A 12154-nucleotide genomic window follows, 5' to 3' on the forward strand; every position below is an offset into this window, starting at 1 on the left:
TATATATATATATATATATATATATATATACTTTTTAGTGTTCAAGTGTCTACAATATATTTGGTGAACATGTGATATTGGGCGATCATAAGGTAAGTTTTATTAAAAATAATTTTTAAAAGGTTGGAAGGTTTTTTTTTCTTTCCAGGTGGCAAGAAATATTGCCACCTAGAAAAAAATATAACCTTCCTTAAAAACATAACCTTCCTTAAAAACATAACCTTCCTAAAGTATTATGAAATTAGTATGCAAATAGTATGCGAATAGTATGAAATTAGTATGCGAATGCAAATAATATTTTTTTGTTTGCATTCGCTTTCTAATATGGTAGTAGGCCGCATTAAATAGACTGCTGAGGTTCAAATCCACTCTATACATTTGGAAATACTGTGCTTAACGGCTCACTGCGGCTTTGTCCCTTTTTCAAAGTTTAGGGTTATAAATGAATTGCAAATAAAACAAAATTAAGAATATATACACACAATGGACCAAAGAGATCTCTAGGTTTTGATTTGTTGAGTTAAAAAAACCTTTTTTATTTAACAGTATTTGTTTTATAATAATAAAAAAAGTTTAACTATAAAATATTAAACTTTATTATTCAGGACCTCCAGAATCCATTAAAAACTATAAAACTCTTGTTTGTTTTTTTGTTTTTGTTTTTTATATCGAATTTAAATGAATAAGTTTTTAAACAATAATAAACATTAAAAATGTTCGAAATAAAAATTTAACCAACATACGGAACATACTTCAACTATAATTTAATTTTCCAGTTTTTAAGTCAGGTTAGGATTGCTATCATCATGATCCCTATGGTAGTATAAAATTCATTACAACCTGCTTTATGTCCTACTGCTAGAGGAAGTTAACCTAAAATACAATGCCAACTTAACTATAATATGAAGCCAACTGGTAGTAAGGTTTCCCAAACTCTGTGGTAGCTCTCAGAGTAGTTGGTTCCATCTACAACTGTAAAATTACATAGTATTAGCAGTGCCATGTTGCTCATGGCAGGTATTCCTATTAGCGCTTTTGTGTGTGAAAAATTGAAAAATGTGTCTTAAATAATACTTCTCCCAAAGTCTGCACTCTTTTCAGTGTTGTTTCTTATCAAATTGAACAAGTCCTTTCTTTTTATCTTTGGCCAATATTGTTATTATTGGTAACTTTCATGCTCATCACACTGAATGGCTTGGCTCTAATACCACTGACGCAGCTGATTAAATGCTCAAATTTTTAACTTTCTTGATCTCTTACTCAAATAGTTTACTTAGTGGCTTGCCCTAATCACTTATCTTCATTTTTTGCTTTGTGTCTCGTCTCTGGCTCTAGCTTGTGCTCAGTTTCTCCTTTAGGTGGTTTAGATCATGCTATGATTTCACTAAAACCTTTATTATGTACTTGTTCATCAAATTCAGAGATTGCACTTCCTACTACTACTCTAAAGCTGATTCATTTCTTGGTTTTTAGTTGTGATTGTTGTTGAGTTATTATCTTTTGTCTTTCTGCTGACAACTGTGCCTCTTTTATAATTTCCTGGATTCCAATAGGCATTGATGTTTTTTTTCATTCTCGTTGGTTTGTTAGAGCCTCACTCTACCTCATGGTTTTATGCTTCTTAGTTCAACAGGCTCAAACAGGCTTCTTGCTCCAACAGGCTATTGCTTTTGATATAGCAATAGCCAGTTGATTTAGCTTTTGATTTAGTTAGGTTTTCTGGTCTTCTCCATAAGTTTGTTTCATATGGTGTGTCTTGAAAAGGTTTTAAAATTATTGATCTCTTTTTACTTGCAGTATTAAACTTTTAGTAAAAATTTTCTACAAATTTCATTTCTTAAAATGTTTTATTCATCAAGTTTTTTACCTTTGACACTGGTGCTTTGGAATTCTCTCTGTCTTTAGATTTTTCTGACACATTCAGTTTGCAGTTTTAAAAGTTTTCTTTTTCTTTCTTGCAATATAACTCTTTGTTTTCTTAACTTCATTTAGTTGTTGTAGCCTTATTAGAGGTGAAATTGTTAAAAGGAAAAAAAATTGTTTTTGCTTGCTATTGCTATATTAATATATAGCAATTTCTTTCTTCTTTGTTTCTTCTTTTTTTTTTTTTCTTGTTCAACTGGTAATTTTTAATTTTTTTCTTTTTCTTTAATATAATTAGTTGCTTAATTAAATTTAATTAGTGTAGAATTATTTAAAGTGAATTGTTGAAAAAAAAATTAAAGATTATAATTTCTCAGAAAAATCACATTCATGAAATGTTTCATCTTTGATTTGAAGTTTATTTCTTCCGTGTCTTCAACTATGGAAAGAATCTGACAGCGCTGTTTGCCACTATTTAATAAAAATTATCTGAAGAAGTGTTTTTATTAAAATTAAAATGATCTACAATAACTTACTAACATGAAACCACCTCCTTTATCCATAGAAATTTGTACAAAGCTGGTTTTTAAAATCTATAATAAATTTGAATGTATCTTGAACCAAAATATTTTGTAGTTATATCAATACTATCAAGTTGACCCAGGAGATAATTGTAATTTTTTTAAAAAAAACTGTTAACATTTGACCTTTTTTAGCATTTTCAATACTAAAAGATATGTAAATGCTCCTTTTCTACTTGATAAAAATGCAATATAGACTTTTTTTCTTTATTATGCTATTTTCTACTGCAGAGTTGCTTCCTATTTTTTTTTCCAAAGAGTAGATATCAATAACCCTGTTTTACTCAAGGAAAGTTCTAGCGTTGTTTAAAGTTCCTTAATCAACTGAAGACATTCTTGTTTTATAGACTTGTTTTATAGAGGTAAATGAATATGTGCATGTATTATACATTCTATGTTTATATGTGTGTGTTCATACATGATGACAATACAAAAATGTAGAAAATTAAGTTTTTTTAAGGTTTTATGTTCATGCTTCCGCTTGTTGGTATTTAATGCTTTCAATAGTATCATTTCTTAATTAAAATTATATTGAAAATTTAATTACAAGGAAATGCCACTACATCGACTAAGGGTTTTGGTTGGGTTGCTCGTTTTAAAATTTAGAGACACAAAATATATTAGGAAATTGCATCCTTATATATATTATATACAGATATATATCATCTGTTGTATGTATGTATGTATGTATTTATATATATACATACATACATACTGTGTGTATATATATATATATATATATATATATATATATATATATATATATATATATATATATATATATATATATATATATATATATATATATATATATATATATCGGGAAGCGGGAGCGATCGCTCTGATAACTGACCACGGGAATAATATTTAGTTGCGAAAAGCTGGCCAGATTTTTTAGTTGTTTAGAGAACATTTCAAAAAACAAAAAGTAAGCGCAAAAAAGATTAATTGGACCGATGAGAGACAAATACAAAAAAAAAAATCTAGAAAATAACTTTTAACGCAAAAAAACTTAAAGCAAAATAAAGTACGTTTAGAACAAATAATTTTGAAACATCACTCTTTTATAATTTTTTTATAAAAATAGACGAGATTTTTTTATATAAAATAACATCTTACGATTGCTTAATAAGGAAACAAATGTTCTTTTATTTATTAAAGAGTTTTATATAATTTTTATTTATATACTCGTGTCTTATTTCCAGTGCTGGACTAACGAGGGTTAGGGGGCTATAGTCCCGAGCCCCGCAATGTTAGGGGCCCCGAAATAGTCAAGAAGACTTTTTTTTTAGTCATTAGCGATATTGTAAAGCAGTTTCGCTTCCTCTTCATAAAGTATTTTTAGTTGATTTCTATCTTTTTAGGTAATTTTTATCTAGCTAATTTAATTACTGCAGTAATTAAATTAACTAGATAAATTATTTTATAAATAAAAAAATTAATTTTTTTTAATAACTATTTAATGTTTCGCTTAAAATTTTAACATATTTGAAACAATTCTTCTTAGTAAGATAAACAATCAAATAATTAAATCATTGTGTTACTGTAGAATTAAATTAACTAGATAAAAATCACCTAAAAAGATAGAAATCAACTAAAAATACTTTATGAAGAGGAAGCGGAACTGCTTTACAATATCGCTAATGTTTAGCGAGTGGGCTTTTTAATTTTAATTAGTATTTAAAACAGAAAAAAGTAACTTTTAGTTAAAGGATAACGAGTTTGTAAGAATCGCAACTGAAGCGAAAATATTTAGAGCTAGTAAACTAATATCTAAGAACTTAAAAACTTTTCTTTATATTTAATAACTTTCTATATATATATACATATATATATATATATATATATATATATATATATATATATATATATATATATATATATATATATATATATATATATAGCGCGAGTTACTTTGAATGCATGTTTGTGTTTAGTAATTAGAAACTTCTTTTAAGTTTATTTCATAATTAGTTTTTTCGTATATTTTGCGTGTTTTTAGTGTTCGAAAATATTATTTTTATACTTCCGCACCAAGATGTTTTAAGAACATTAAACTTTATGTATGGGGGGGGGGGAGAAGGGCATTAGGGGCATTTGCCCCCCAATAATTTTGAAAAAGTTAACTGAAAAAATGACAACAAATGACAAAAAAGGTCCTTAAAACTATTTCGAGGTAGTACTGCCCCCCCCCCCCCTAATATAATTTTTGTTCCTGCGGGCCTATATATATATGTGTGCGTGTGTGTGTGTGTGCGTGTGTGTGTGTGTGTGTGTAGACACACACACACACACCTGATAAAAAAAGTTACAAATGCTGAAAATTTACTTTTTTAAATTAGAAAGAAAAAATTTTGTTCAAAAATTTTTTATTAAATTGAGGTTTAGAAGTATTTGAATTTTATTATTATATTTTTTATTTTTACATGTTTTTTAGGCATTCTAGCGCTAAAAATCTTAACAAATCTGATTACAAACAAACTAATAGCGGAACTATTTTGAATATTTTATTATTGCAATTTTGTTATTCGAAAACGTCGTCGAGATAAAATAAAAAAAAATTTTAATATATACAAATAAATTTGTGTTTAATGATTGAATAATTGCACTAAATGAATCAAAACATGCAAAAACTAAGTAAGTTCAATGAAATATTCTTTTTTAGCTGCATATTGCAAAATAATTTTTAGTTATTATCTTGAAGATATTTATTACTTAATATTAGGGTGGAAATTTTCTGGGAAATTCAGCTCAAAATTTTTATTGCAATATACTTATAATTATTATATACTTTTATAAAATGTATTTCTTTGTTTCAAAAATATGCGTTTTATTGTCGTAGTATTTGGGTATTCTTTAAATATTTCAACAAAAAATATAAAATAATAAAGCCCCACAAGCGAAAAATTCACATCTTTTAGTCAAATTTTTATAATCAAATTTATCAATTTAAGAATCGCGCTTTTTTTTTTAAAGTTATAAAACGCTCAAGTTGTTATATGTTATGTTATATGTAACATGTTACTTTTAATTACATTACTTTTGTAAAACAACGAAAAATAGATGTTTTCCGAGTTAGATTGATATATATATATATAGATATAGATATATATATTAAAATGTATTAAAAGGAATAATTGGGAAAGTCAAACATTTTAAAAAGTGTTATGTATATATGTGTGTACATGTATATGTTAATAGAAGCGCAACCAAGGAAAAAGAGTTTTAATTTGTTTTATTTGCGTTTGCGCATTAGATTTGTATTTGCTTTTAAACTTACTCCTCTTAGTGTAACAAAATATTAATTGCATACTTTTTTTTTTTCAGCCAGTTTACATGGCTTTTGAATTTCCGTTTGGTTTGCTGGCGGACCAGTAGTTTAATATTTGTATTGTTATTGGTTCACATGCTTTGACAGTTCATTTACCTTTCATTGTTGACGTTGTTGGTGCTATTGACATTTAACCCTTGTGAGTTAAAGTCGTTTAAAGTCGATTTTATCTAAAATCCATGAACTCCTTAATTTACCGGATTTTTTTTAAATTTTAAATTGTATATTAGTATATTTATTGTGTATTTTAAATATTTTTTAAACTTATCCTTTATGGTATGAACAGGTTAATCCTCTCATTTGTTTTTAACATTTTACTTACTGTAAAAATATGCTCAATATTTATAATGTTCTTTACTGCTACACTACAACAATAAAACTGAAAGTTAAAAAAATAAATAAATTATCAAAAAATATATATTTCGTTCGAAAAACTGAACATTTCTTCTAAACAATACTTTTTAAACGCTTAGATACACACTCGCTATACAGTTATCTAAACACAAACTTCTAATTTATGTTTTAATTATAACGCACTTTTAGTTACATATTACTATTGTACAATTGTAATCTATTTAACGTGAAAAAGATAATTCTTTTTTTTTCTTTTTTTTTGATAAACTGTCTTTTAAAGGTATTGTCGATCCGGGTTGCTTGAGTTTTTGAGGTTACATGACGCGAGGGGGCCACCCTAACCCCAGTCAAAATGTTGTGGAGCTGTAGTTATACTTTAATTAAATATTGTTGCAGATTTTCAGTTAAGCGAATACTTTCTTCTTATCGTGCCTATATGGAGCAGTAGTGTTATCACATCTAGTGGTTGCATAAAAATAAAACAATCCAGATTACCAAATGATCGTTGAATAGTCATAAAAATATATAGTCTGTTTGTTTATATGGTTAAAGGAGGATTTTTAAACAAAGACATTAACTTTGCTACAGATATAGAATCCTTTGCTTCTGAAGTCGATAATTTTGTCGAATAACATGTATATAATCAGTGTCTAAAGTAAACAAGAAATTGCAAAGAAGCATATTTTTAAAAATTCTGACAATAGTTTTTTAAACATAGAAAAAAAAGAATTCTTTAATAACATGTCATCGCTAAAACTGAAAAGCATAAATGGAGATTGCAAGTTTATTGGAAATAGACATGTAGATCTGCCAATTGATGTAAAGAAAGCAGCTGTTTACAAAAAATCTTGTGCAAAAAACTCCCAAAAACACATCATTGAAAAAATTAGGATAAAAGATTCAAAGTTATTTTTCTCAGCATATATGCGCCTTTAAAATTGTTAATTGACTTTATTTGAAAGAGATAGTAATTATATTTCTTCAGATTGACTTTAAACATTTTTTATAGTAAAAATAGTTTTTTAGATGAATTGAATTGTTTTGGAGATTATTCTTCAAAAAAATATTTGTAAAAAAACAACTTATTCTCCAACAACAGAAAACAGGATACCATTTTTGAAGCATTTTACTACGTTTGCAATACTCATAATTTGACTATTGTTTTAAACTGTTTCTTCAAGTAAACAAAACGTTTTTTTAGAAATTACCAAAAGAAGGATTACCCCAAAACCATGACACTACCACTGTCTACATTGCGAAAGTAGATATTAAAAGGTACACTATAAAAAAACAATATTAAATAATTTCAACATTAAAAAAAATTAGTTTTATAACAAAAAGTTTTTATTTTAAGATTGTTTCATAAAAAGCACAGTCAACTGCAGGCATAAAACATAGCATTGACTATACAGGGTGTGAAGAAAATTCTGTCCCACTTCTAAAAAATCATTGAACGTGTATTTCTCAGAGAATTTCATTTATTTTTACTTTATCTTACTGGTTTTAATTGATATTTACAAAATTTCTTACAATTTAAACTTTATCTTACAATTTTAATTGCTATTTACTATGTGTTTCAAAAACAAAATTTGCTATTTTTAGGAAAATGGACGCGAGAAAGAGGCATCACAATCATTGAATTGTTGAAAGCTGGAAAAACCAGCCCGCAAATTGTTTCTATGACGGGTTATCCGAAGCGAATGGTTAACAGGGCCATAAAACGATATAAAGAGTTAGGAAATGAGATGGACCGCCCTCGGAGCGGCCGCCCGCCAACTGCAGTCACTCCAGTCAACATCAACAAGGTCCGTTGCAAGATCTGCCAAAAACCCTTTGCGCTCGATGAGAAAGATGGCCGGAGACTTGGGAATTGATGAAAAAAGTGTGCGAACAATTGTTCAAAAAAAGCTTGGGTTGCGTAGTTTTCGAATCAATCAGGCCCACTTCTTGAGTGATCAAGCGAAAGCAAACAGAAAGCTACGTGCCAAGAAGATGTTGCGTCTGGTTGCTGGTGGTCGATTGAAGTAAGTGTTATTCACGGACGAGAAGATTTTACGATTCAACCTATCCACAACTCCCAGAATCTTTGTCAACTTCTCAAGAGTGGTTTGAAGAACACTTTCGCGGCTAAACTGATGGTCAAAATGCATTTCCTGAGGTCAGTGATGGTATGGGTAGGCGTATATGCTACCGGAAAAGACCCCTTTCGTATTAATTGATCAAAATGAGAAATTTAATGCCCAAGTTTATCAACAAAGCATTCTAAGAGATGCGGTGGAGCTGTGGGGCTCAAATCACTTTGGTCAGGCTGGATTTACGCTAGAACAGGACTGGGCCCCGGCCCATGGAGCCGCGTCAATAATCGCTTTCTGTAATCAATTCTTTCCGGGATTCTGGAGCAAGGATGTTTGGCCAAGTAATTCACCAGACTTAAACCCCCTCGACTTCTCAATCTGGTAGATTTTAAAACGGAAGAGCTCAGGCAAAAAATACAGAACAGTGGATGCCTTGAAGTCAGTTCTGAAGAAAGCTTGGGATGAAATTACCATCCAAGAGCTTGAGACCATCATCGAGAGCTTCCGAAAGCGTTTGAAGAAGTGCATCGACGCTGATGGTGGAAACTTTGAACAATTATTATAATTTTTTGGTTCTTTGAACTTAAATAAAAATGTTGTTACATTTTAATCTTTCTTGCAAAAGATTTTACTATCAATTGGTTATCTTAAAAAGTGGGACAAAACTTTCTCCGCACCTTATATATCTTTAGTTTTTTCTATGCTTAGAGGAATTGGTGATGTTAATAATGAGACACTAGATATTGGGACTATTTCCTGCAAATGTGTTTTTGCGCCAGCTCGTAATGTTCTTCCTTTTTTCAAAATACTTACACATATTTCTGGTTCAGTGACAATCCTTGTGTGTTACAAAATGTGGCATATTTGAATGATATTTTAGTTGTTTGACAGAAAAAAAAAGGTATCTGCAAAAAATTCATAGTCTGATAATTTTTCAAAGTTAAAAAAATCTGATGATCTCATCTGAAGAATTTGGAGTTGGGGCTTTCTTCTCAGCGTTTTTAATACTCGAATTAAGCTAATTGAACAAAATACTTTATTCTTATCTAAAAAAATTTCAATTAAGCTATGAGCATTATCAACTTCTTGCACAAGAGAATGACTTTTTTCTGAAAACTTTTGAGTAATTGTCTTAATTTGTGTATTTTCCAGCATAAAGCCTTTTATAGCAAAAGCAAGTATTGAATTTCTATTTTGTGGCACACATGAGTTAGACAAAGGAATGATTTCTGCTACATTTGGATGTTCTAAAACTAATTGCCTTAAAACCTTTACCAATGCTGATGCAATACATTTAGCAGTTCTACCACCAGTATATTCACTCCACACGCAACAGTAAACTTTGTTATCTATTGAACTATGAACAGTGAGATTAAAAAGTGATAGTTTTCTTTAATAAAATTTTTTTATATATTTGCTCTTGGAAGCTGAATAACATTTTCCATATCAAAACATAAAACAACTTTTCTGGATTTTCGGTCACTCTTCCTTTCTTAATAGAAATCTGTCTTTAAAAAAATATGATGCTGAAATTGTATTTTATACTCTAAACTGTTAATTACTTTCTCCATATTTATTTCATTCTCTTCACAGCAGTCACATCGGTCTGATTTTGGTCTTGAAAAACCTATATTAAACTCTGTATTTAACACTTTACTATACTTATGTTGCTCAACATATTGAATTCTTTTTTTTTGCGCAATATTCAGTATGTAAGTCATACATTAATGACAAGTTCAACTTATTTTCAAGATATTCTTTTTTGATAGTGCTCCTACAATAATGAGATTCAATACGTGGAAACATATTTATGTGAGTACGAACTTCGTCCAACAATGTTTGTGACAATTTGTATTTTATGTGCTATCCTTTTTTCCTTTCAACTGGAACTCCTGTATGTGGATCTATTAAACTGTTGTGAAAGTAATGTACTCTTGCTTGATGCAAAGAATTCCTAAAAAAAAGTTTTTTACAAACCCTGTAAATAATGCTGTCATTTTCCATAAAATATTGATAAGACTTTCTTCTGCTATTGTGTGAGACAGTTCTAATTCTCACTATTTCATTCCTTTTCGTAAATTTAGCATAAAAAGCATTTTTGCTATTGTCATCTAAACTCCAGAAATGTTTAAATATAAGTTTCCTATTTTTCAGGGTAATTTTTGATTCACAAGAAAATATGCACTTTAGGCAATTACTTTCTACAGATTTTCTTTCTTCAACTTTTTTTCCCTCTTAATTCAATAATTTAGTTTACAGAATAACAGCAGCAACAAAAACACTTGAGTAATATTTAATAAGATTATATTAAATTTTACACAATTATTATTAAATTCTAAACAAATTTTTTATTAATTATTCAAAGATAAATTCTTTAAGCACTATTTTCTTAAATAAACAAACAAAATAATCTCAATTCTCAGTTACCTTATTGAATTACAAAAAAAGACATTTTGTGTAGTTTCGCGGTCTGCCATCTTGAAATTGTCATCAAGTTATAAAAAGCAAATGCTTGTTAGGCTAGAATCTGGTAGTACAAATGAGCCCCTGAGATGTATAGTGGTATAAGTCACTCATATCTAGTTTGGTATAAGTCTGACTAATATCACTATGGCTGTGAACAAAAACAGCTTTTTAGTGAGGAGCATAACAAAAAACAATTCCAGCATCCTTATTGATATCATTAGACTTATACCACTCTGCCATATAATAGAATAAACAAAATGCTAACCATTGGTGGCAATAACTCAAAATATTAAAAAAAGTGACTTATACCACTATGCATCTCATGGGCTCAAATAAGCATTAAAAATTTTGGTTTGTTTGGAAACTAGTTTTTTTTAACGCTTATTTGGTTGGCCGTTTTGGAGTTCAAACAATTAAGCATAATAAAACAAGTTAAAAAAGTGGAGATAAGACAAAGTGAATTCTTAATTGACGCGTACCCGGCACATTATTACACAAATCAACAATTAAAATATAAAGATTTTGATGCTTTATTGACTGCTTTATAGTTATATTGATTTTTTACAAAATTGAAGTTAAAACAAATAAGTACTCAGGTCGCGATGTGGATCTGTCAATGTAACTCAAGAAATAACCGATATATAGAGAAAAAGTTTACAATATCTTATTGAATATCTAGAGGGAAAAAAGTCTGATGTAAAAATGTAGTTTTGATTATTTATAGCAAAATAATAAAAATAATAATCATAAAATGCAAAATAATAAAAATTAAAATAAAGAAAAAATTAAAAACAAGAATTTACTCATTTAAAAAATAAAAATTTTACGTAAAAATTTTACTCAAAAACTTTTTTTTACATTTAAATAAGAAAATACAATTGTAATCAAATAAAATGAATTACTTATTTAGAAGGGATTACTAGTACTGACATATTCTTCAAATGAGTCCTCATATGTGTCCAGAGAAGTCCTTATTTGTGATATTTTCCTCGTAAATTGATCCCTATACTGGTAGTTGTATTTATTTTGAGTCTCTTGAGCCACTTCCAAATACTGTGCGATAAGAAGAATGTGTGTTTCCATAATTTCTCTGCCATGAAACAAAATTTTATAAATGTTAAAAGGACGCCATACATATTGTTCAATGGTCTCGATGGATATTGTCTCGAGTATCTCTTTTCGAATTTATCCTAATTGATTTTATGTCATGAGTATATGCATTCTAGAATAATTCTCAAGCACTTAATAAAGTCTAAGTGTACTCCTGTTACCTTAACTGACTTAACATTCCTAAAAATTTACGAGCAGAGTTTCCACCGTTTGTATAACCAGTTAGCTGTTAGGGTACATCAATTGAAATACCCAATTCATCTCCAAACCTATCCTGATTTTTTTTCTCTTTTTTTTTATCCAGGCATGAAGAAGTGATAATACAAATAAAAGATAATCTTTGTTTACTTCTTTTCTTGAAAATATATTTGATT

The 12154-nt window shown here is 28.7% G+C and overlaps 1 protein-coding gene across 1 annotated transcript in view; it reads left to right on the forward strand.

The window, feature by feature from the left end:
• The window catches only part of LOC101235654 (inositol polyphosphate-5-phosphatase A), a 32701-nt gene extending 26750 nt beyond the window's left edge, over nt 1-5951 (forward strand). Inside the window, exons 15-16 of the mRNA XM_065792237.1 lie at nt 39-92; nt 5772-5951. Of these exons, the coding sequence (XP_065648309.1) occupies nt 39-92; nt 5772-5822 (105 nt within the window). The 3' untranslated portion in view covers nt 5823-5951. The remainder of the gene's footprint in view (nt 1-38; nt 93-5771) is intronic.
• The last annotated feature ends 6203 nt before the right edge of the window (nt 5952-12154 follow it).

This window comes from Hydra vulgaris, chromosome 03 (genome assembly GCF_038396675.1).
Source record: "Hydra vulgaris chromosome 03, alternate assembly HydraT2T_AEP".
NCBI classification, from domain to species: domain Eukaryota; kingdom Metazoa; phylum Cnidaria; class Hydrozoa; order Anthoathecata; family Hydridae; genus Hydra; species Hydra vulgaris.